The sequence below is a fragment of the Orycteropus afer genome, unplaced genomic scaffold (assembly GCF_000298275.1).
Source record: "Orycteropus afer afer isolate SDZICR_OR568_19922 unplaced genomic scaffold, OryAfe1.0 scaffold00233, whole genome shotgun sequence".
In the NCBI taxonomy this organism is placed as follows: domain Eukaryota; kingdom Metazoa; phylum Chordata; class Mammalia; order Tubulidentata; family Orycteropodidae; genus Orycteropus; species Orycteropus afer.
Window position 1 is genome coordinate 2185903 of NW_006921820.1, and position 26486 is coordinate 2212388.

Sequence of the window (26486 nt, forward strand, 5' to 3'; positions counted from 1 at the left end):
ACCTCAAGTATATACACTCCTTGGAGAGAACAATCATGGGAGAAAGAAGGGCTGCTTATGCACAGGGAAACAGCTCAGGAGGCAGGAGTGTATGGAAGGATGGACACTGGGAAGAGGTAACTATGGGGAGGAAGTGGGAGGGGAGCTGTTACATTGTGGTAAACAGTGGTCAATGACATGAGACAAAATATATGTGAACTGCTGTATGGAAAGTGAATTTGCTCTGTAAATCTTCACCCAAATCACAAAAAAAAAAAAAAAAAGTCCCAAGATTGGCAGAGCGTGGCAGGCTGCTGAACAACTCAGCCACATGCAGGGTTCAAGCATGCCATAAGCTAGAGACCATTCCCAAAGCTGCTGCTTATGTATGGGAAGCAGACAGCACCCCTAAAGCAGCTGCTTGTGGTAGATCCTACCATGGAGTTGATTGCCAGTCTCATCACAGAGAATAACTACCACCAGCTGCCTAGCCACTCAACCAGGCCCAGCCAAGATGACACACAACCTTAAGGTACCAAGTGCATTCAATGGGAAAAGAGTAATCTACAACAAATGGTGCTGGGACACTGGATTTCCAAATGCAAAAGAATAAAATTGGACCTCTACCTCACATCATATAAAAAACTTAACTCAAAATGAGTCAACAGCCTAAACATAAGAGCTAAAGCCATAAAATCATAGAAGAAAGCATAGGAGTAAATCTTCATGACTTTGGATTTGGCAAAGGACTCTTAGATATGACACCAAAAGCACAAGCAACAACAACATGCATGAACACACACACACACACACACACAAAATAGATAAATTGGACTACATCAAAATTAAAAACTTTCATGCATCAGTGGACATTATCAAAACAGTGAAAGATGACCAACAGCATGGGAGACAATATTTGCAAATCATACATCTGATAAAGGTTTAATACCCAGAATATATGAAGAACTTCTATAACTCAACAGCAAAAAGACAAACCCAACTTAAAAATGGGCAAAGGACTTGAAAAAACATTTCTTCAAAGAAGATATAGAAATGGTCAATAAACACATGAAAAGATGCTCAATACACTTAGTCATTACGAAAATGCAAATCAAAACAATAAGATGCCACTTCACACTTACTAAGATGGCTATATTAAAAAAAAAAAAAAAGAGAGAGAGAAAGAAAAAGAAATTAACAAATGTTGGTGAGGATGTGGAGAAATTGGAATTCTCATACTCTGCTGGTAGAAATGTAAAATGGTACATCCACTGGAAAATAGTTTGGCAGTTCCTAAAAAAGTTAAACATGGAGTTACTTTATGATCCAGCAGTTCCACTCCTACATACATACCCAAAAGAATTGAAAACAGGAACTCAAACAGAAACTCATACACCAATGTTCGCTATAGTGTTTTTCACAATAGTCAAAAGTTGGAAACAACATAAATGCCCATAATGCCCATAAATGGATGAAGAGATGATATGTCATATGTGTGTGTGTGTGTGTATTATTCAGCCATACAAAGGAATGAAGTTCTGATATATGCTACAAAACGAATGACCCTTGAAAACATTATGCCAGAACAAAAGGAGAAATGTATAATTCCACTAATGCAGTGTCTAGGCAAATTCATAGAGACAAATTAGATTAGAGGTTACAAGGAACTGGGGGGAGGGAGGAATGGAGTTTTATTGCTTAATGGGTACAGAGTTTCCACTTGAGGTGATGAAAATGGGTTGGAAATAAATAGTGGTGATGGTTGTACAACCCTATGATTGTAATTAATGCCACTAAATTCTACATTTAAAAATGGTTCAAATGACAAATGGTATGCTATATATATTTGACCACAATTAAAAACAGAAATGAGCTATCCTCCAGGAAAAGACATGAAGGAACCTTATGTAAATATTGCTAAGTGAAAAGCCTAAATACTGCATGATTCCAACTATATGAACTTTCTGGCAAAGGCAAAACTACAGAGACAGTAAAAAGATCAGTGGTTGCCAGAGACACAAGAGGAAGGAGAAGGGAAATATTGCCGGAGCTTAGGGCATTTTTAGGACAGGGAAGCTCTTTTATATGATATTATAATGATGCACACGTGACATTATATATTTGTCAAAATCCATAGGACTGTACAGTGCAAAGTGGCAGCCCTAACATGAACTATAGAATCCACTGACATCAAGTCTAGTGACCCCATAGGACAGAGTAGAACTGCCCCATAGGGTTTCCAAGGCTGTAAATCTTTAAGGAAGTAGACTGCCCCCCTCATCTTTCTCCCATGGAGGTGGAGCTGCTGGTAGGTTCAAACCACCAACCTTTCGGTTATCAGCCGAGTGCTTAGTCACTGCTCCACCAGGGCTCCTAATGTAAATTATAGACTTTAATTAGTAATAATGTGCCAATACTGGTTCATGAGTCATGACAAATATACCACAAGAACGCAAGATTTTAAAAACTGAGGAAATTGTAAGGAGGAGGAAGTGGGTATATGAGAATATGAGAACTCTGTACTTTCTGCTCAATTTCTCTGTAAACCTAAAACTGCTCTAAAAAAAATTAATCCATAAATTCTATTAATTAAAAAAAAGGAAAAAAAAAAAAAAAGGTGCAGTGATTTGCCTGAGGCCACACAGAAAAGGCTTGGCAGAATGGGACTTCTGGCTCCTAACCCCACATTCTTTCCGCTGCCCTGCCCTGCCGCCAGCTCAGACACACATCTCTGGACACACACTGCAAGCGTCATTCCTGGTCCTGAGCAGGTGTTTCTAGTCCTTCTTTTGGGAGCCCCACCCCACCCCCCAAAAGATACCTGTCTCAGGCTAGACCCTGAGCAGGTACACTCACCAACTTTCCACCCACACTGGGTGTTCTGCCTCCCAGAGACCAGATCCGGTAGCCAGATCTTCATCAGTGGGGCAAAGCAGGGGTTAATAGCATTAACTAATGTTTAGAAATAGCACAAACACAGGGGAATCAGCTGTGGCCAGCTGGTCACAACCACTGAAGCCATGGACCTTTGTGAACATGGTGTGGAAGACTATTGCCTGCTTCAGGAGGTCAGAGGCTCTGAGAGGGTCCTCCACCACTCCTAGCCCCCATCTCCCCAGCCCAGCTTGAGCATGGCTAGAGTCTGCCACTGGCTAGGCAAAGCCCTGCCACTGGCATCCCATCCACAGCTGGCTTCCTGGGGTAGCAAACATAACTTTTCAGCTCCTGAATTGTGTAATTGTTGGGAGTAGCTGCTCCCTCCCTCCTGAGCTTGGCTGCCTGTACTTGGAGGAGCCTCACAAATGCCTCCAGCCAAAAGCAAGAGCAGGACCACTCCTAGCAGAAGTCTCTGGCCAGAGGTCCAAACCTGGGGCTTGGGCTGTGGTGTTCCTGGACATGAGACTGCAGGGCCACTCGGCTGGCTGGGGTCTAAAGTCTGTGTCCCTTCCCACAGCTGTGACCTGGGCTCAGTGTCCTTCATGGCAGAGGGTCAATTCCCTGAGGGCAGGGAATGCACCCCTGCTCAAGCACCACCACTACCACCACCACCACCACCCCACCTTACCACTCTGCACCCCATCTAGGGCACAACACATACCATTTACTTGCAGGCTGGCTTTGGCCACAGGATTCTTGGTGGGGCCAGTGGTCAGGGTGCAAAACACAGAGTGCTGGTCCCTGGCCAAGGACAGGGCCAAGTCACGGACACTGCTAGGGCGGGCATTCTTAGTCCAAGAAGCACTGGGAGTAAGAATGACCAGGAGCACCCCAGCAGCATGCTTGGCTGAACTCTACTGAGTTTGCTTCCTCTTTTTCTCACAGAGGTAGATAACTTGGAGAAACTGAGACTGGACACACCACAGGTCATGGTCCCTTCAGAGACTTTTGAGCCCTCTTTTCACCTCCTCTCATGGTGGGGTAGGGAGGTTGCATCCTTTTTTTTTCCTTTAGATGTGCTCCAAGTCTCCCTCTTCCCCTACCCCTGTGTGCCCCATTCTGTACTTTGCTGGGAAGGGCTCAAAGGAATAGGTACTCCCAGTCTGGAGGCCAGGGGAGATATTGATGCCATACCTCCTGACCCAGTTAGATTGCCCAGGGGGCACTAGGAGTACTGTGAAATTCAGTCCTCCCAGAAGTCCATGGAAGGAGAAGTCAGTGAGTAGGAGGGAGACCAGGAGGGCTTCCTTGAGGAAAGTAAGATGTGGTCAGGGAGGCTGAGGCAGTCAAAGATAGTTATCAAAGACACCCAGCCAACTCAAGTCAGGGAAAATCATGGCAAATGTCAGAAGGCAGAAGGGAGGAAGCCTGAGCCAGTCTGAGGATGCCAGCTGTGCACAGGACTGGGGCCTCAGAGGCCTCAGGGGAGCACGCTGAGGAGGCTGGGAGGGGACAACTGAAGAGCAGGCGCTGCCCTGTCCAACGTCCCTGCTCCGAGAGAGTGGGCAGGATGATTCCAAAACACACCAGGTGTTTTGGTTACCTCTGTGCTACTCTAACAGAAGATACTACAAATGGGATGGCTTTAACAAACAGGAGTTTATTCTTATAATTTTGGAAACTAGAAGTCCAAGTTCCAGGTGCCAAGCTCTAGGGGCTATGTGAAAGCCCCTTGACCTTGGGCTTTAGCTCTGCCTCTTGCTCCTGGCCCACTGAAGCTAGAGGCATCTCTTCACTTAGGCAGGTATTGGCTGCTGAAGCAAACCAGCCCAAGGTCAACAAATAAAATGGCACAGTCCCAATTTTACCAAACAACATGGTAGGCCATTGATTCAAGTCCATTGAAAGTCCCAAGAGTGGTAGAGTACAGCAGGCTGCTGAACAATGACTCAGCTATGTGAAGGGTTCAAGCGTGCCATTAAGCTAAAGACCATTCCCAAAGCTGCTTCTTATATATGGGAAGCAGACCACATCCCTAACACAGTTACTCAGCTGCTTGTGGTAGATCCCACTATGGAGTTGATTGCCAGTCTCATCATGGGGAGTAACTACCACCAGCCACTCAACCACGCCCAGCCAAGTTGACACACAACCTTAACTACCACACCAGGGCATCAGTTTCTGCCAGTCGGCCTGGCATGACGCCACTCAGCATCAGCCCAGGGTTCAAGTCCCAGGCTGCAGGCTGAGCATGGGCCAAGCCTGTGTGCTCTAGGTTCCCAACACCCCTTTTTCACTCAGAACCTCAACTTCCTCATCTGTGGAAAGGGAACACTATCCTCCAACATACACACTTCATAGGGTTGTCAAGAGACCAGGTGACTGTTTTATAAACTGGGAAGCTCCAGCACAGAAATGCATGCCCGATTATGACTGCCTGCCGTGCTAGTTGCCATTATTTTTCCAGGCCTGTGTTTCTCTTCGCAGCTAGCAACAAGGCAGGGGGAGGCTCCCAGCTAATACGGACTTGCCTTGAATCTCAGCTGTGGGCGGGAACTCCCTGTTTGGAGGCTCCACAGACAAACGACTCCTGGAGGCAGTGGGTAGGTTTATGTGAGTGGGGATGAAGGAAGATGGATGAAGACAGTATGGGGGGAGGATCTCTACCCAAGTTTTTGATTCATAAAGAAGCAAAAGGCTTTCCCTCTCTTCTTTCTTCATTCCTAAAAAGAAAGCTCTTTTCCTCTAAATACAACCTTCCAAGCAGAGGCCCCCTCAGTCCCAGGCCCACTCTTGGCCAGTAATTAGCCCCTAATGAGGACCAGGTGCCTTACTGACTGAGAAGAAGGAAAAACAAGGGACAAATGTGGAATCAGTGGCTATATTGCCACCGAGGCCAGCTGGGCAAAGCCCCAGCCCCAGGCCTTCTGAGGTGACTGGACGAGTATTCCTAGGTCTGCCAAACTCCCCTTAGAACAGCAGCAGCTGGCTTCTTAGTCAAGCCCAGCAGGCATTTATTGAGCACCCACTGTATGTTGCTGCCTCTGGAGGGGAAGGTTTAAGCTTTGACCCTCAAAGACCTGACTTTCCATCAAAGGAGGTGATGGGTGTGAAGGTATGTGCAAACTGTGAAACACTTTGAGGATGTGAGATTGACAGGGAGGAGAAAGACTAAACATTTATTGAGTGCCTGCTGTGTGTCAGGCCCTGGGCTTGGCACTTGAGGTACGTTAAAACATTTCATCTTCACAAACCCAATTTTACAAATGAGGAAACTGAGCCACAGAGAGATGAAGCAACTTGCTCAAGCTTGGACAGTTAAGCAGGAGATCTGGGATTTGAATCAGGTCTGTCTGGGTCCAAGACTAGTCCTCATAGCCACCACATAGTCCCTGCACCAACACACTGTGCTGTGGTAATGATAGCACTGGACCTGGGATCAAATATCTGGCTCTACTTCTTAGCAGTTGTATTTAAAAAAAAAAAAAAAAATCACTGCCATCGAGTTGATTCCAACTCACAGTGACCCCCATTGGGTTTCCAAGGCTGTAAATCTTTACGGCAGTAGTCTGCCCCATTTCTTCTTCATAGAAGCTGGTGTGGTCAAACCACCAACCTTTTGGTTAGCAGCCAAATGGTTTAGCCATTACACCACCAGAGCTCCTTTAGCAGTTGCATAGACTTGATCAAGTCCCTTAACCTCTCTCAGTCTCAGTTTCTTGATTTGGAAAATGAGGGCTTAGTTTTGTTGCAAACTATAAAGTGCTATACATATTGTGAACCTGTCATCAGCTAAGGGGAGGGGCTGGAGAGAGGATAGGGGTTGGGGGATGACCTGGGGCAAGCAGGTGTCAATGGAGGGATATGGTTGGAGGAGGAGAAGGTGACAGTACTCCAGGGATGTTCTTCTACCCATTCACTGGATAAAGATACCAAAGCAGGCAACGCTGATGCTGGGGCTAGGTAGAGCCTCTGGGTGCTGGAAGCTCTGTAATAACATTGCCCTTTCTCTTCTATTCAGAACAAGGCTGATGTTGTTACCTGGGAGAAAGCCAGGAGAAGGGCCCCAGCCTGAGACTGTTAGGTAGGAGCTAAATCCAGGGCCAGATTTCCAATATGCGGCCTGGAAGTTGAAACTCCCAAAATCGGGGTCAAGAGGCCAGGGGATCCTGGATCCAAGTGGCCAGGGGATCCTGGATCCAAGTGGCCAGAGACCTACTGTTGACCTGGGGCTTTGTAAGAGCCACTGCCAGCTCTGAGCCTCAGCTTCCTCCATAAAACGGGAAGGATTGGGGGTCCTCTACCACTTTGCAGGGTTACTTGGAGAGCAATGACACCATGGATTTGAGAATCCCTACTGCCTTGTGGCATAGTTGCTAAAGCACTTGACTGCTAACCAGAAGGCTGGCGGTTCAAACCCACCAGCCACTCCTTGGAAGGAAGGTTGGGCAATCCTACTTCTGTAGTGATACTGACTCGGAAACCCAAGGAGGGGTCGCTATGAGTCGGGGCCGACTCGACGGCACATAACAACAACAACAACAACTGCCTTGTGGAGGGATCCAGAACACCTCTCCTTGACAGGGAGACTAAGGCCCTATGGGGCAGCAGAGGTCAAGGTCACAAAGCCCCTGGCACAGAACCACCTTCCCCATTGTTGCTCCTTTGCCTGAATAGAGTCCATGATGAGGTCCCAGAAGCAAAGCTGCCTGTAATGTAGCCTGTTGGGGTGAGGTGGCATCTGGCCTTTCTTTGAGGCTTGTAGTGTCTCCCCACAGACACAAAAGAGAAGGGGAGAGAGCCGGCTTCCTTCTGGAGGGACCTCCGGGGAGGCGGGCCCTGGGTCAGAGCTGAAAGGGTCTCAGCCCATGGCCTTCTTGCTCAATTTCCTCAGGGATTTCTGCCCCAAATCTCTAGAGTGGGGCCTGGGTTTGACCAAGACTTAAGGGTCCTTTCCCCACTTCCCCGAGAAGAGCAGCCCAGCACGGGCTCTTTAAGAAAGTGGGAGGGGTAGTGGGGGGGGGCAACCGTGGGGGGCGGCCTGAAACCCGAGTGCGCGAGTCTGTGCCCGCCCCGCCCCCGGAGTTAAGTGTGACTGGACGCCCCTGAAGTCCCAGCCCGCGTCTGCCGCGCCTGGAGCTTTCAACTCGCAACTTTGGTGCCCAGACTCAGCTGAGCTCCTTGCAAGTTCTACGGTCCATCCCGCCGCCGCGATGCGCTCCGGCAGGCGGTCCCCGCCTCCAGCCCCCGCCCTGGCCCTGGCTTTGACCTTAGCTGTGCTGGTGGACCCAGCATCCACAGGTGAGTGAGGGGCCCGAAACCCCTGACCTAGTCTGGCTGGAGCTGAGGGGTGTTCTTAAAGTAGGGAGAAGAGACTGGAGGCGCCAGACCCAAGACGAGATGGCGGCGCTTCTCCCACCTTAGGCTAGGGTCTCTGAGAGTTCGACCCTGGGGTGGACACGGAACCCCACCGAAGGCGCTGGATCCCACGTTTTCCGCGCTCTGGTTATCTGAGGTTGCCCAGCGCGCGTGGCCAGGGGCGCCAGGGTCTGACTGTCTAGGGCGTGGCTCAACTGGCTCGGATTGTGGGATTGTCCGAGACACCCAGTGAAGCCGCCTCAACGCCTTCGAGGCTCCGTGCACTCTGTGCATCCGTTGGCGCCCAAAGGACACCCAACGACAGGGGAGAGCACGTACCCCAGCCTTGGATGCCCAAGCCAAAGCATAGGAGTGCAGCGGCGCTGGAAATGGGGAGTGAACCGCCCTGCGTCGGGCCCCATACATATGCCTCTACCTTCTACCTCCTCCAGCCTTTCCCTAGCCCTGCTCCTGTTCCCTCTTTCCTTGTTCCCAAGTGTCTGATCTGATGTCTGGCTGGCTGGCTTCTCTGCTGCCACCTTCCACTGCCCTCTCCCCTCTCCAGTCTTCCTCTCCTTCCTCTGTCTTCCCTGACTGATGACAGACAGGACTACCCACCCTTTAGGGCTGTAGAGGCAGGGCTAGTGCAACCCTCTGCCTCCTCTCCCTGCCCCTGGTGTTGCTACCTTACCCCAGTGGAGGCTGAATGAAAGCTTGCCTTCTGAGGAACACTAAGATATGCCCCCTCTCTGTCAGAATGCCAGAAAGCCTACCATTACAGAATTATTCGTTTAATTAAGGCATGGTCTAGTTATGCCATAAGAACCTTAGCCTCAGGGCCCATCAGTCATTACTACCCATGTATGAATCAGTGCTTCAGCCTACATCTTTTGGGACTATTCCCAAGAGCAACTTTGAGCAGACGAAGGGCTTGAGTCTCCCTCCCAAGGGCCCAGGCCACACCCTTCTCCCCATAAGATGGGGAAGCCAGTTCTAATTGAGGGCATCACGAGGTACCCAGAAGGGAAATGAGTCAGGGGACAACACCCCCTCCCCACTGAGGTGAGTCAGGGCTGGATCCCCAGGCTCCCAACTTCTGTTCCCAGAGATCCCACCCCCCAGTATCTCAAGGCCTGAGTGACAGGCTGGGCTCTAGAGAAGCAGAGTGGGTGCATCCAAAGTGACTGCATCCAGCCCCCAGCTCTCAGCCATGGGAGATTCCAGCACCCCCACCTCCTTGGACTTCTGAGAGCCACTCTCAAATACCTTCTCAGCACCAAAAACATGCAGGCATTGCACTAGGTAATGAAGGTACACAGAAATGGACAGGCTGAATGTGGGCTCATTCAGCAGACAGAAAAGCAAATTAAAACTCAAACAACTGGTTGGGTCTATAAAGACCCAGATGAACAGTACAGAGAAGAGAAATTCTGGGAGTGGCTGGGGTGAGGCAGGGCAGAGTGGGCAATGGGCCTTGAACCAAGCTGTGAAGGATGGGGAGAGGAGTCATTACTCCAGGTAGGTGTCTTAGCCTGAGCAAAGGCACTAAGGTGGCTGTAAACAGAGGGCTGTTGAGCTAGGAAGGCCAGCAGCCAGGCTGGATGGCATATTTTGACCATGAAGCCAAGAGAGCCATTGGGCTGGAGCACAAAAACATTAAATAGCAGAGTGAAGCCCACAGCAGTGAGGAGCCAACAAAAGTTTTAGGGCAGGGGAGTGGCATGATGCCAGTGGAGTTTTAGAGCATTAAGCTGATCCCTGCCTTTAGGAGAGATTTAGAGATTGGTAAGGGGGTGAGACAGCTGGTATCCTCACCCTCTCCCTGGCAGAGCTCCCCTCCAATAACCCATCTCCACCCCATGCCTAACTCAGCTCCCTATCCTGGTCTCTGCAATAGGAGCAAGCCCCCACCTGAGAAAGGTATCATTTCCTCCCCTCCTGGATGCCCTTGGGGTCTCTACCCCAAAATGGAATGATTTGCTGCACTCATTAACATTCCAGAGCATCCAGGTCATGGTGCCTGGCACCCTTGGAGGCCATCTAGGCCAACCTTCCTATTGTACAGACCGGGAGACTAAGGTCCCAGAGAAGAGGCAAAGTGCTTTAACTCACACAGAGAATCCCAGCCGCCCAGAAAAAAACCCCAGCCCTGCTCTGTGCCTTCTTGGAGGTCTAGACTTAAGCCACTATGACAGTGTGTGTGACTAAGTGTGGTGTCCTTTCTGAGCCCTATAAGAGGCCTTCATTAGAGGGACAAGCCCTTGGAGGAGACTGGGTTTGAGCTGATTCTAAATGGATAGGCAGAAAAGAAAAGATAATCCAGGCATGGGGAACAGCGTGAACAAAAACTAGGAGGTCAGAGTGGGCACGGAGCATGCAGGTACAGTGGTTCCTGCCCTTCTTCTCTTGCCTGGCATCACTGATTTTGAAAGACAGAATGTGAGGGGCTAAAGTAGGACTCAGGCTGGGGGTGCTGATGGGAGTGACTCAGAGCAAGGCTGCAGGGTCACTGGATGCAAGAAATTGAACTAGGGTTGATTCTGCGGCCTCTGAGGATGGGTTGAGGGGATCTGTAGTACTGTGGACAAACTGAGGTTGTGTGTGTGTGTGTGTGTGTGTTTTGCCCCAGGCCTCTGGGGCAGGGCAGGGGCCAGGGCCCTTGACTCAGCCCACCCAGACTCTGGAAAAACTGTTACAGAACCAAGGAAGTATAACTGAGCCCCTCTACCCATGTGCGCCCACCCACCTAGGCAAGACAAGAAGGGCCTTTTAGTGCTGCCTGCCTGGGGGGCCAGGGAGGGGGTCTCGCCAGGTGGGCTAGGCCAGGCAGCTGGCGAGGACTGCGGGTGGGGAGTGGGGAGCGCTTGGAGCTAGCAAAGGAAGTGTATAGGCTCCATCTGGGAACTGGGCGTGCTGCCCAGTATAGGGCGGGCAGGGGAGAGAGAGTTGGAAATAGCCCTGACATACATGCTCGCTCACTCGCTCACTCGCTCACTCGCTCTGCTTGCTATCGCTGGCTTGCTCGCTCACTCACTCACTCACACATACAAATGTGGAACGCACACTAGTAAGAAACAGTACGCGTAGACTGCACACAGCCACTCTCACAGACCTGGACAAGATGGCTGGGACCAGGAGCTGAGTGTAGCTCTGCCTTGCCCCCTTGCTCTCCAATTCCCCTAGGCTGGGTGGTGCCTGGAGGGAAGGTTAGAACAGGGTGGGAGGTGGGGCACTGCTCCCCTGTGGCTCCTATTCAATGCTTGAAGCAAGAGAAGGGAATGCTGGGTCTGGTAGTACTTATATCTCTCCCTGGTGCCTCTACCCCTTCACAACTCCTCCCCCAACTCCTGGCCCCACCCACCTCCCCTCTTGCCTCCAATTTGCCCCCTGCCCCAACATGTGTCGAATAGAGCCTTCTAGAGTTAGGGCTCTTCCTCCAGGCACAGGCTTAGGGTGGGTTCCAAAATCACTGCTGTTAATTGCCATCTAAATCGATACCAATTCATGGCGACCCCACCCATGTGTGCAGAATAGAACTGCTCCATAGGGTTTTCAAGGCTGTGACCTTTCGGAAGCAGATTGCCAGGACTGTCTTTCTAGGCCTCTGGGTGGGTTTGAAGGAAAGACCTTTTGGCTAGTAGTCAGCCACTTACCAGTTTGTACCACCTGGGGACTCCTTCCAAAAAATACAACAAAAAAGGCCAAACTTACTGCCCTCCAGTCGAATCCAACTCATAATGACCCCCATTGGGTTTCCAAGGCTGTAAATCTTTACAGAAGCAGACTGCCTTATCTTTCTTTCCTGGGGCAGCTGGTGGGTTCAAACCACTGACTTTTTGGTTACCAGCCAAATGCCTTACCCACTATACCACCAGAGTTCCTTCCAGGGACTCCTTAAATTACTCTTAAACCCCTGAAATTATGTGAGGAGTTTTGTACATGGTCTTCTCTGGGGAGGGGTGCCTAGCTCTCTCCTCTTCTCTCAAATGGGAGAGGATAAAGCTATATTGTAACTGCACTCCTGCCCCGAGAGGTGCCTCAGAGTAGGCACTACCCACGTGGTCCTGCAACTTCATAGCATCCCTGTGAACCAGGAAACATTCCCATTTTACAGATGAAGAAACTGAGGCTCAGAGAAAATCAGGAACTTGCTTTTGGATATATATGGGCATGAGTATTCTCACTCATTCCAACAACAGCTGGCTTTCCTAGATCACACCAGTGGGCACCCACCCACCAGTGAGGCTTGGTCCCCCCAGCATGAGAGAGACAAGTCTTCAGGCTCATTAGTTCCCTGAGGACTGCAGATCTGTTCCTACCCCCAGCAAATGCCACCCCTGCCTCTTCCAACTCTCCCCACTTTCTCACAGCATAAACAAATCTCCCCTTCAAGAAAGCCCCCACCCATCCTCTGACAGCTGGGATGGCAGATGAAGCCATGTTTGTCTCAGATGTAGGGTGGTGGCTCTGGGGACTGCCAGTGGTTAGTGGAGGTGGCTTGTTGGCGTGGTTCATCCACGTTCTGGAGGTGGCATGGGTGGGCCTGGCCAGGAACAGTGCCTATCCTGTTGACCATTACTTCCTCCTGCTCAGCTCCTGCCCACGCCTGGGCCAGCTCCCAGCCTACGGAGGATCTGGCTCTGCCAACTCTGGTGTACATTAGTCTCCAGACACTGCTCCTGCTTAACTGTTTCAGCCTGTGTCTCTCATGGCTTAACAGACGTGGTGTGTGCATGAGTGAGGCTGTCTTCTTCCTTCTCAGCCTTGCTGTAGAGACCCCCTACCCCAAACCACCAGCCTCCCATGGTTCAGAGGGAAACAGGGCCCAGAGACAGGTGACCACTTATGCAGAGTTGCACAGCAAGTCCTCAGCAGAATGATGGCTAGGCCTCCCTGCCCTTTGTCCTTATACCCTGGTTTGGGTCATGGCCTCACCCACAAGATTAGCAGCTCCCCCAGGGAAGACAACCCACCTGCTCTTCTCAGGGGTCTCTACCATCCTGCTGAGCACAGGGCTGGGCCCATAGAGGGACACAGACATCACTGAGCCAACCTCGGTTTTTCGAATGTGCCCCGAGGTGCCCCACAGCTTTACATAGCTTTACACCTGGAGGCCGCTGTGCTGATAATAGAGGATGCCTGCCCCACTCCAATGCATGCATAGCCATTCCATGAATTTGTTTATAGATTAGGATTTTGTGTAAAATGTGGTTTTGATAATGGGTTCTGTGGCTTTAAAAACAAAACATACACACACAAAAATCTTTAAAACCAGGGAATTGTTTTGAGTTAGAACAAATTGAGAACAGGGGAGATACAAGGAAGAACTTTCTGACTGTCAAAGAATCCAAGCCAAGGGCCCCTGACAAATGTCCTTCCCCAGGTAGAGCAAAGACTAGGGGCTTGAGGGCAGGGAGCAGAGCACAATCCCAGCTTCCTAATGGCCGGGCCTGGGGGCTCTGTAGTCTCTGTAGCCCCAGTATCCCACCCTGCCCCTCCCAGTACCAGATGGAACATTCCTGAGCATCCAGGTGGACAAAAGCCTCATGTTGCCACTACCTGTAGGCCCAAAGGCACCACTGCTGTTCTATGTCCTTCTCTCCCCCCAATATATCACCCTGGGCCACAAGCTGGCCATCAGGTAACCCCTGGCACTCTTCCACTTTGGTTTACGCTGTTCCCTGAAAGAGGCCTTCCCTCTTTCTCCCCATCCTTCAAAGTTCAGCCTCAGCACCACCTCCCCAGAGCCTTTTCCAGTCACCCAGTTCTGCCCTTCTCCTAGGACCAGCCTTCATCTCTGTGGGATTACAGGCCCCTCTCCCTGGCCTCTGTCCCCTGGTTCATGACCTTCATCATACTAATACCTAATAGGTATGTGTGTGCACACATATACACACATGCACACTCATACACACATATACACACACAAGCACACATGCAGTGTTATTCAGAAGCCTGGCTGTGGACTGGCAAGAAGTGTGTCTAACCCCTGAACCAGCAGTTCTGGGGAAAACCCCTTACTCAAGACATAGCCCGGCTCCCCCACCATGACAAGGCCTCTGCCTGATCTCTAGGGGACAGAAGGGGCTGGGGAGAGGAGACCAACTTCCGTTCCCACCTAAGAGTAACCCCTTCTCCCGCCCACATGGCAGGAGGGGGCAGCTATAAATATCGGTAGGCCCAGGATGCTGATTCCCACGACACTAGCCCCTCCCAGCCCCTTCCCTTGTGCACAGTGGCGGCTGGGGCTGGGCCTGCTCTCCTGCAGCTGGAGGCTAGCCAGAAAGGCAGGCGTTGGGCCCAGACACACACACACACACACACACACACTTTCCATTCTGGCAGGAAAGGAACACATCACCCTTTTTGGGTGTCTCAGAGCAGCTAAGAGTCAGCTCCTCACCGCCCTTCAGTCCTGACTCAGACCTCACCTCTCCCTCATCTGAGTTCTCAGCTCAAAGATGGGGGAGCAGAGAGGCGGGAAGTGTAGCGGTTAAGAACAGAATATTAGAGAGCCCAGGATTCAATTCCAGCCCTAATACTCACCAGCTATATGACCTTGGGCAAGTAACTTGGCCCTTCTGAGCCTCAGTTTCCTCTTTTCTCTAAAAAACCCCATTGCCATCGAGTCAATTCAGACTCCTAGCAACCCTACAGGACAGGGCAAAACTGCCCCATAGGGTTTCCAAGGTTGTAAATTTCTACAGAAGCAGACTGCCTCATCTTTCTCCTGCTGAGAAGCTGGTGGGTTCAAACTGCCAACCTGTTAATTAGCAGCTGAGCACTTAACCACTGCTCTACCAGGGCTCCTTTCCTCTTCTCTAAATTGGGATAAATAGTCCTATGCACATTGAGGATTAAACAAGATACTATGAAACGCTCTGCCTGGAATAAAGTGCTTGCTTCTGAGGCTGCAGTTTTTCTATTATGGCCGTCATCGTCTTGGAGTGGGGGCAGGGCCAGCAGGATGGGGGCTCCCTGCTTAGGAATGTTTGAGAACATTTCCAAGGCAGGGAATTGTACAAGGCCCTGTGAGAAGGTCTGTGTGGGACGAAATTACATGGACAAGAGAGCTGGGCACCCAAGAGAGTGTCAGCTGGCCAGTCTCTGCCAGCCCAGGGCCCTTCAGAAAGGGGAAGATGTGAGGAAGGTGAAATTCTGCATCTGTATGGCTAACCCACTGAGGCTCACACACCTCTCCCACTATGTGGAGAAGGGAGTCTGTTCCACTAAAGCCTAATAGCCCCTCAGATGGAGATCGTTGAGCCTGATGCACAGCAAGAGTCAACAAATATGTGTTGAATGAATGAACAAATGAAAGTCAGACCCTATCCCAAAAGCAAGTGGGTGGGAGGAAGAGAATGTACAGGCCCCAAGACTTTTTATGTGATGGGGATGCCCAGAAGCCTGTTTTATGCCAGCCCAGCTTTACTACCCACAGGCTGCTCTGCTCTCTGCCAGCCCCTCTGGGGAGGCAAAGCTGGAGGCCAGGACTCAGTGATACAAAATGACTCAACTGTCTGAGCTTCCGTGAGGCCGTTATCTCTACTCATTAAGCAGTGGTGGCTGCATCACAAGGAGCGAAAATGCACACTTAGGGAGGTGAGAGCCCCTCTCTGCCCTGGGCTACTGGACCCATCAGGTATATTGGTGATGCCTGAGGTCCACATATGTGTGAGAGCAGGACTGGGGAGGTGAGAGGAGCTGAGTTGAGGGGGTATCTGCAGAAAGGGTGAACAGCCTGGGCCACTGCTCCAAAGTAAAGGACTGACCTTAGCCCAGTTCCCCAGGCCTAGACCCCAGTGTGTGACACCTTCACCCCCATAGTCTCAACAGACTCCTGGGCAGGGCCTGGCTGGCTCCCCGGATGTGCACTAATAGATTCCAAATGCTTGCCTCCGTCCAAACTCAGTCTCCAGGCTTCTGGGACCCATGTGTTTCCGGCCTTCCATCTGAAGCCCAGCTGAGCCCTTCAGGAGTGGGTACTCAGATAGGGGCCTGTCCCTCCAACTATTCAGCCCTGGGGCAGGGGAGATATTATAGAGACCTGAGTGGTGACAGCAGCCTGGAGGTAGCTGGTTCTGCTGTATGGCCTTGGGCAAACCCTATCCTTCTCTGGGCCTCTGAAGTGGTTCTGCAGTGTCCAAGATCAGCTCTAAAATTCTGATCCCAAGCCTCTTGGAGACAGAACAGGGGTTCCACTTATGTCCAGAGAGAGCCAGTGGTTTGTCCTGGGTCCCACAGCAAGGCAGGCTGGGCCTGGAACAGGTCCCAGCCTACTGGGGCTCCCTGGCAATGAAAAACTCTTCCCTAAATTAGCACAGAGCCCTCAGCTCTCCCTGGATGAGAGAGGCAGCTCCTCTCCACCCCCGGTTCCCATCTTCCACCCCCTGGCCCCAGCCCCGCCCTGCCAAAAATAAACCCAGACCACCCCATTTCATACCAGCCAGACCCACCCAACCCCTCCAAAGCCAGTTGAGTCACCGCTTGGAGCTACTCCTTTTTTAACCATCTGAGTCACCGGTTGTGGCTATGGCTCCGTGACACGTGCCCCAGGCTAAAAGAGCCCGAGAGCCCACAGCTCTCCAGCCACCCCACTGCCCCCAATAGGCACAACCAAGGGAGAAGTCTGAATAGAGGCTGGCAGCAGCTGTGAGCCCAGGCTGTAGCCTCACCTGGAGTGAAGGCCACAGAGATGCCTAACTCCTGCCCCTCCTCACCTGAAGCCAACTAAGACACTGACCACTATACCCAGAGCCCATGAAGACTTTCTGTGGGAACAGAAACCTCACTTCAATCTCCCATTGCTCTCTCCATCTCCGCCCTTTATCCATACTGCCAACTGGCTGCATCTCTCTCTTCCCCCATCCCTGTCTTTCCATCTCTGTCTCTGCCATCCCTTCTCTCTGTCTCCCCATCCCTGTCTCTCCAGCTCTGTCTTCCTCATCTCCCCTGTCTTGCTCCTTTCTTTCCCTTAGTCCTTTACCCCCTGCTGGTAGCAGTCCAAGGTGCTCTCTCTGCAGCCAGGACACCACCCTCACCCTGGGTCCTCCCTTGCCTTCTAAGCAGACATAATAGGCCCTCACCTCCACCCATTCCCATAAGGGACACTGGGCCCCAAGAGACCAATTCTGAGAGAAATTTTTCCATCCCCCTTACCCAAGTCTTCCCTGCCCCAAAAGCAGGCTACATCCTGTCCAGGGAATGTCAAGATCCCACAGGCACTTCCTTGGGAGCTGAGAAAGGGGGGCAGAGGGTAGGGGGCCTGGGAATGGCCCCACCCCCAGCCCCTGCTGGAATGGAGCAGGAGTCTGCATAGCCTCAGACCCCATCCACCTCCTGTCTGTGGCCATGGCCTCCAGCTATAAATAGGGGCCCTGATTCTATTTTCTTTAAAAACAAGCACCAGACTCTGTCACCACAGGCCCAGAAAAGCACCTCTGGCTAGGGCAGTCTTCCATCCTACTTCCCTGGGGCATGGTGTTCAGCCCCCTGCTTCTGGACACTGGTGCCCTGGGGCAGAGAGGAAGATCAAGCTTCTAGATGCAGTCACACTCCCCCACCACCAGCCAGGTCAACTGGTGAAACTAGCCAGTCCTCCAGGCCCTGTTGGTCCCTCCCTCCTTTCTTCCAGTGCCTTGCCCTTCCAGCTGGGCCAATGTCGTCCCTCGAGGCTCACAGTATTACAGAGATACAGTAACACAAATCTCCAAGCCACATTGGAGTGTCTCTGCACTCCAAATGCAAAGAAGGTACTTTGGGCTGCAGGAAGGGTGGGGAAGACGTCTTTCCTGAGGGAGCATGAGGGCATTTTACAGTCAGAAGTCTCAGTCTAAGCAAAGGCCAGGTAGTAGGAATTTGTTGGGTATGAATAGAAGACATCCCAATGTCTAGTGAGGTTGTCATGTGGGTGTTCAAGGAAGGTGAACAGGAAAGCCTGGCAGGGCAGGAGAGAGGTCACCTTCAGGGCCATGCTAGTGGATGGAGCTTAATCCTGGGGTGATGGGGAGCCATTAAAGGCTTCCAGGCAAGGCAGGATGTTGGAGCGACTTTCATTTTGGAAGGTTGACACTGGCTGCTGTTAGCAAAGGGAGACAGACAATTCATTAAGCCAAGCAAGGGACTGTGGGGTCTGTCTTGTGGGATGTCACAGAGTTGAGAGGGGGGAAGGCAGGTTTGAAGAATTTAGGGGTGGGATTGATTGGGCATGGTGATTAGTTGGCTGCAGGGTGGGAAGAGGGAGAAATCCAGAATGGCTCTCAGGTTTCTACCCAGCAATGGGTGGATGGTGGGGCCTTCACTGGGACTAGGGGAGGGATGACACATGAGTCTGGTTTCTGAGAGGTTGGATTGGAGGGTTCTATGCGGGAGCCTGCAGGAGTTCTGGTGGCGTAGTGGGTAAGGCGTTTGGCTACTAACCAGAAGGTCAGAGGTTCAAACCCACCAGCTGCTCCACAAGAGGAAGATGAGGCAATCTACTTCTGTAAAGATTTACAGCCTTGGAAACCCAGGGGTCACTATGAGTCAGAATTGACTCAAGGGCAGTAGGATTGGGGTGCCTAGTGTAGATGTCCTGAGAGCATTGGCGGATCAGCCTAGAGCCCTGCAGAGTTGGTGCTGGAGACAAAGAAATGTGAATTCCATGATGAAGAGGCAGTGCCGAAAGCTGGCAGGGAGATACGGGCTGGAGAGAGTACAGTGTGGGGATCACAAGAGTCCAAGGAGTTAGCAGGTGGAGGGTGCTAGGCAGCAGGACCTGTTTGACGAGGGGCATGGCCTGCCCAGATAGGGCGCTCTCAGTCTGTAGATCTCGGAGGTCCCAGTCAGGGCAGACAGAGAATCTTCTCTCTATCCCCCAGGCCATGCTCTTTTCTCAGGTCCCTGGTCCTGCTGTCACATGGTCAGTACCAGGGGATTGCTACTCTGCTGCCTGTCTGAGGTCAGACAGCTCTGCCCGATAGAAAATCCCTATTATGAAACCAAGTGCTGACCATTTGACTCCATTCTCCTAGCTGTTGATGTTTCTTCCTCCAGAACTTCTAATCTGGCCAGGACTAAGGCCATTTAGGCCAAAGATGGCTCCATTATACCCACTATATTGATCACACCTCTCCACCAGCTACTTCCTGCTAGCTGGGTTAGCTAGGAGACAGGCATTTGTCAGTCTCCCCTTGCAAGTCCCCATTCATAGATGGGAAAACTGAGGACAGAGAGATCATAAGAGCACATGGCTCTGAGTGGTGTGTGTGTGAAAGTGATCCTGAGAAGGTGATTCCTGACCCAAGTCTGTATTTCCCCCAGTCTCCTGGACATACATGGGACTTCTGCCTGTGGCATCATCCCACAGCTCTTCCCTATATTTCAGATGGGAGAATTGAATCCCAGAGATAGCAGGAGCTTCTCCAAAGCATACAGCTTATCAGCATAAACTGGGGCCACTGGAGATCAGGTCCAGGCCTCTGTCCAGACCTACAGTCATTGCTTCCACCATCCCCTCCCCCACCCCCAACTCATACACTCACTGTCTCCAAGCCCAGCCTGCCAGGCTAGGGGAAGCCCTGGGACACCTCCACAGCTGCCCTGCCCTTAGTGGTTTCTTATCCCAGAGCTGGGGACAGACTTGGAGATGAGCAATAGGCTTCCCAGCTCTGGACTCTGCCCAGGAGAGGGCCTGGGTCATCAGCCTCCTGGGATCAGGCTTCCCTACACTGGGCAGAGCCCAGACCCCCACCTCTTTGCCCTCCACCTGGCCTCCAGCCCCAGGAGCTGGCACTTATTGCTGGCTTCTGGAATATGCCAGCCCCGGAAGAAGGTCCCTCCCCAGTCAGGCAGGCCTCAGAGCCAGACCCCATCCAGCCACACCAGGAGAGGCCAGGGTTGCCAAACCACCCAGCAAAAGCAGATGCTTTTTCCTCCTTCCCTCACTCCCTCCCACCTCCACCCCGACCCTAACAGAGGGAGCCCCAGGGACAAGAAAGGAAAGAGCGAGTCTTCCCCAGGCAGGAGGCCAACTCTCACACCCTCCTCCCACTGGAGCCAGTGGCAGATGCTCCGTTTCCGATTCACACGCAACCACCAAGCCCCCACCCGCATGCACTCTGTGTGCAAAGGACTCCCAGATTGCATACGCCCCTCTCTGACACCCACAGCACCCAGCTCTGAGCCAGACCCACCAAGGCTTGAGTCCCAGCTCTGCCACTGCTCATCCCATGAGGCCCTAGCCCAGGGGACTGCCTTTTCTGAGCCGTGATTTCCTCAGCTGTGAAATGGGAGATCCTGCTGAGGGTGGGGATCTAAACAACTCACTGCCATAGAGTTGATTCTGACTCATAGCCACCTCCTTTGGGTTTCTTATGAAAGAAGATTGCCCCATCTTCCTTCCATAGAGGGGCTGGTGGGTTTGAACCATTAACCTTCTTGTTAGCAGGCAAATGCCTTATCCACTATGCCACCAGAGGCCCCTTAATGTGTCTCTTCCTTGCTAGAAACTTTATCCCAGCCTAGGCCGACTAAGGTGAGGGTCCCCATCCCCTTTAAGGCCAGGAAAGCTGAGGGACAGGAAAAGGCCTAGAAATCCACCCCTCTCCTGTACAAGGAGGAAAATTATAAGGTAGGGAAAAGCCTCTTGGAAATGCTCCCCACCCGCATTAGCCCCACCCCTCCTTGCCTTGGGCCTGGGGAGCAAAAAGCTTCCACAAAGACTCCATTGAGCACCCCCCTTCCTTCTCCTCCCAACCCCTCCAGCCTGGGTGGACTCTGTGGGCTGCTTCTTCCAGCAGAACCTCTCATTTTCCCTCCCACTTCCTCTGTGTCCCACGTGGCTCCAGGACTAGGACACATGGCCGGGAGTCCAGGGCACTAGCCCTGCCTCCCTATGCTCCCCAGCCCCTTCATCAGGGTCTGTGGCCCAGCATTTCCCACCCCATGTACCCCTTGCTTCCTTTCCAGGGGATTTTCCAGAGACGGTCCCCGTGGTCATTCAGTTTGTGTGTCAACTTGGCTGGGCCTGGTTGAATGGGTGGGCAGCTGGATGTAGTATGCCCCATGATGAGACTGGTAATCAACTCCATGGTGGAATCTACTGTGAGCAGCTGAGTTGCCTTAGGGACTGTGGTCTGCTTCCTGTATATAAGCAGAATGGTCTCCAGCTTACTGCATGCTTGGACCCTGCAAGTAGCCATGTTATTGTTCAGCAGCCTACCATGCTCTGCCAACCTTGGGACTTACAATGGACTTGAATTAATGGCCTGTCATGTGGTTTGGTAGCATCAGGACTGTGCCTTTTGCGGTTCGAACCCACCAGCCACTCCTCGGAAGGAAGGTTGGGCAATCCTACTACTTCCATAGTGATACTGCCTTGGAAACCCAAGGAGGGGTCGCTATGAGTCAGGGCCGACTCGACGGCAAACAACAACAACAACGTTGGGCTTGTTAGCCTCAGCAGCCAGTAGCTGCCTGAGTGAAGAGATGCGTCTAGCTTCAGTGGGCTGGGAGAAAGAGGTAGAGCTGAAGCCAAGGTTGAGGGGCTTTCACACAGCCCCTAGAGCCTGGCACTTTGAACTTGGACTTAAAGCCTCCAAATTGTGAGAGAAATAACTCCTGTTTGTTAAGGCCATCCCATTTGTGGTATATTCTTGCAGAGTGGCACCAGGTAACCAGAACAGTCCCTAAATAAGAAATTGTTCCTGAACTTTCTGTATGGGTGGCTCAGGCACTTGGTTAGAGGGTCAGTAGCTGAGGCCCATAACAGAGTCAGAGCTCAGCCAATAGCTGAGAAGACTGAATACTTGTCCGGACTTCTTTGGCCTTATGAGAGACCAGAGAGTCAACCAAACCGAAGGTCACATACCCTGACTTTGAGTCTAGCAGATCAAGAGTTCCTGAGACAAGAAGGGATGCAGCCTCCCTGGCCCCCAGCAGAGGTCTCTGCAGAGTTTAGACAAGGAGCCATCTGCCCCTGAACACTTCAGTGCCTGGCACTGAGGTATCAGCTCCTGAGAGAGACAGCTGTTCTTTTAAGATCCATGTGACTGAGCTAATCTACTGTTGTGTGTATGGCAGCAGCTCAAGGAGCAGGTACTTACTGGCCCACTGGAATGGCCCTAATCTATGGAATGAGTCTGGAATCAGGGAGGTAGGATAGCTAAGGAGCAGTTAGTCCTATAGGGCCTGCAGGTGGGTAAGATGCCAAGGCACCCAGCCCTGACAGATGATGAGCCTTCTAGCCTTGGCTCTCATGACCCAGTGATCACTGCTGAGCAAGGTATCTTGTCCCTTTGGTCTGAGCTGAAGTCTGTCCCCTGGAACCTCTCCTATGGCTAGGCCCAAGGCTCTGGGGCTGACCATCCATTGACTTATCCATTCCACTAGTATTTGTTGGGCATCTACTCTGATCAGGCCTTGTACTAGCCCTGTGCTACCCACCTCCCCAGGAGCTCACCATCTCTTGGAAGACACACACACACAACCCACAGGCAATCACAAGGCAGTGTACCATGTACTTTGTCATACTTTGGTGGGAGACCACCAGGATATGAAAAGAGCATTGAGGAATGGGCTTAACACTGGCTGGTGAGGGTGGGAGTAGGACTAAAAAGAAGTATCTAACATGAGAAAAGGATGAAGTGTTGGATAAAGGAGATGAGGGAGGGTGTTCCAGGCAGAGGGAACAGCATGTACAAAGGGCTGGAGGCTGGAGAGCATAGCTTGTTTGGTGAGTATGAGGGACATGGTATGGGGGAGATGAGGTTGAAGGGGCAGGCAGTACCAGACAAGCCCTTCTGTGCCATGTTCAAGAGCCTAGACTTTATCCTAAAGAAGTACTAGAGGTTCAAGCAAAGTGACATCCTTCAGCTTGCTCCCTTGAACCACCCATCTGGCTGCCTGGTAGCAAATGAGTGGAAGGAAGATTGGAGGTTGGAGCTCATGAGAACACTATTGCAACTGCCCAGACCAGCAGTGGTGGTGATCTGGAGATAGGGTGGCCATGAGAAAGATGAACCCCCAAGCAGGATGTTAAGAAGGTGGAGACAGCAAGTTTTGGTGACAGCGTGGCTGTGAGGAAGGGAGAGAATGGCAGACAAGGCCTAGTTTCCAGCTTTGGTGGCCAGTGGATGGATGGAAGTGCCCACACCTGAGTGAATGGGGAGGGGAACAGGACTGGGGAAAGCGATAGCTTGGTTTAAGATGGCTGAGCCTTGTGGAGGGTTGCCCCAGCAGCCCAAGGAGGCAGACACGGCCAGTCATGGTCCACTGTCCATAACCAAACTGTGGGCCCCATGCACCACCTCCTCACCTGCGCATACTCGCCACCACGCCACCTCAGATGCACCTTGTGTACACACATGACACTGATTCACGCATACCCACAGCCATGCATATGTGTGCACTTGTGCACATGCGCACACTCACGCAGGGACATTCACCTGCACTCTGCCCAGTGTTGCTGTGCTGGGGTCCATGACCCCACCCTCCAGGATCCAGTTCTCACATTAGCACCTCACTCTGATTTCCCAGCTTTAAATTGGGAGTGGCTGGTACACAGAGCTTTTAGTCTCACAGGCCTCTGAGTTGTAGCTCTGGTTCTAAATCAGAGAGAACTTTCCACCCCACCCCAACCACCTCAGAGGGTCCCTGGCTCAGAGACAGAGCACTGGCAAAAAGAACGTAAGTCCCTTGGAGGCGCGAGGGCAGGGACTCTGACGTGAGGTCTGGAGGGCCTGGGTGACCTCGAGGAGGCTCAGGCTGCTGGGTGGCCACCTAGCCTCTCCCTGCTCTCACACAGGGCTGGCATTCAGTCCCTCATGGGCTACCACACACACACACCCATGAGGGAAGACAGGGAGTCCTTCAGTCTTGCCTCGGCCCTCCCACAGCACTCCACCCACAGCCCTTCTCAGATTCCCTGGGTGGGGGGACTCTCCCAGCCTCACCTCTGCCTCCCTAGACCTGGAGCCAGGATCTGCCAGCTCTAGTGCCAGACCCGCAATAGCTGTGATGGAGAACTCCAGCTTTGTCCCAAAGCAGGACCCTTCCCCTCCCTGGGTTGCTGGCTGAGTTGCTCTCCTCTCCCCTCCCCTCCTGTCCACAGCAATAGGTTTGCTACCAACATCCCATCTTCTCTGACTTTCTTGATTATTTTTTCCTCCTCCATCTCTTTCCTCAGGCTTGGGCTGTATCTCTGAGTTCAGTCTTTGTGGAGGAGGGGGTCTCTATTTCTCACTCTTACTTTAAATATCTTTCCAGGGCTTTCTTTCCCTCCCTTTCCATCTCCATTTCTGCATTATTTGTGAATGAATGAATGAATGAATGAATGAATATAGGCCCTCCCTTCTCTCCCATCTACCTCTCATCTCCTGCTCCATCTCAATAACACTGGCTATATCTCTCCCCCATATATATGTCCAGGTCTCCCACCCAGGCCCTCAGCTATGGGCTTGGGTACTCCCCACTGGCCATTTCACCCAGCGGCTCTGGGCTCCCAAACTTTCTCCCTTATAAAGTCAGGCGGCAGCAGACACCCAGGAATGCTGCTGCTGCCCATGACGCATGCTGGCTGTGGGCCCTCCTGGCTGCCCCAGGCAACTAGGAATGCAATGGGAGCTGGGCACACAGGGGTAGATTGCCAGGGGGTGGGGTGGGGTGCCTGCTTGAATGGGGATCAGGCAGGTGGCACAGCCTGGGATGGCAGCTCTCTTTCTGCTTCTCTCTGTCCAGGTGCTTCTCCTCAGGAACCTCAGTGTGTCTGTCTGGAAAGTGGAGGCCTAGCCCCCTACTACAAGCATGGGCTATAGGGAACTTTGAGATAGTGGGCTCAGCCCCCAAGGGGTAGGGAGCCCAGGGCTGGGAAGGCAAAGGGCCCCGGGCCTGACTCTCTGTTCTAGGGCAAGGTAGTTCTCCTAGGAATAGTCAGGGTGGGATAGAGGAAAGGGGGACCAAAGACAAAATAGGGAGAGAAGGGGGCAAGGGAGAAGCAGAATCCAGGTGGTCTGAGGACTCAGAAGAGGCAGGATCTGCAGCAACCCTTGAGATCAGACAAGTACTGTGCTTCAGACCTACTTCTGGCTGGCCTGGAAAGTGTGAGGGGGCTGGCAGGCAGAGGTGTTTCCAGCACAGGGACCCCTTTCTCCAAGAAACTGCTGATGGGCTGAGGGTCGAACATCATGATGGGAACAAGCCACATGCTTGGACCAGAGTGCAGGTCCCCATTGACAAACACCCTAGAAATGTCCCTTGGGAGCCAGGAGATGCCAGCACCACCTGTGCCCTGTCAGAGGGTGGTTTGCTGGGGGACCTTGGCCTAGGTTCCAACGTCTCTGGGCCCATCTCCCCATTGGAGAAGGGGATTGGCAGGGAAGGACACAGGCTCTTTCTGTACCCCTAGCCCTAAGTCTCAGGAAGAGGGATGGAGCCACCCCACCCTGGGGCCCAGACAGCAGTACCCTGTTCATGGGGAGGAAGGGTGGGAAGTTGGGAGACTTCTCCACCTTCAGCAAACTTCTTAGATGGGCGCCAGGCAGGAGGGGCAGGAGCCCTCCAAGAACACACGGCCCCTTTCATGGAGCCAGGCCCAGCCAAGTAACGGCAGGCAGGCACCAAGGGGCAGGACAGGCCTGGGCACAATTACTGCTCTGTCCTGGCAGCTCCCAGCCCACACACGCGCACACACACAAACACATAGCCTTACCCAAAACACACACTCCATCAGCCACCCATACACTTGCACACACATGCAAATACACATGTTCACAGCCCTATACACTGTGTACCCAAGCATGCTGTCACTCTTTCTGGCCCCACCCCAGGCCCTTGGGGCATCCTGGTCCCACCATGCCAAGGGCTTGGCATTATCCTGGAAGCTCACACCATTTACCTTCTGTACACCTATACTTGAAAACAGACTCTTGTCCTGGAAGGGACCTCCAGGACTAATTCCTATAGACAAGAGGAATCAGACCACTGAGCCTGGCTTGGCCCATGCTACTTTTCTTTCTATTTCTCTGCCTTGAAGCTACCCTGAGCCTTCAGGGGGTGAGGGGCAGTAGCCCTCCCCTGCCTATCCAAGGGAGCCCTCCCTGTGGCCTTTCTGCCAGCTTTTTACTTGGCCTCACTGCCCTTCTCTGAGACTGCCCATTTCCCTCACTCTCTGCTCCTTTCCACCAACCTCACCTCCCCCAGGAAGTCCTCCAGGATTGACTCCTGGCTCATTGCTTCTCTATCCTACTTCTCTATCCTCTACAACTACCCCACCCCAGGAGAGGGATTCTGGATTC

General features: G+C 52.1%; 1 protein-coding gene across 1 annotated transcript in view; it reads left to right on the forward strand.

Annotated features, from left to right (window-relative positions):
• The first annotated feature begins 8069 nt into the window (after positions 1-8069).
• The window catches only part of CSPG4 (chondroitin sulfate proteoglycan 4), a 37696-nt gene continuing 19279 nt past the window's right edge, over positions 8070-26486 (forward strand). Inside the window, exon 1 of the mRNA XM_007948996.2 lies at positions 8070-8157. Coding sequence (XP_007947187.1) covers positions 8070-8157 — 88 coding nt within the window. The remainder of the gene's footprint in view (positions 8158-26486) is intronic.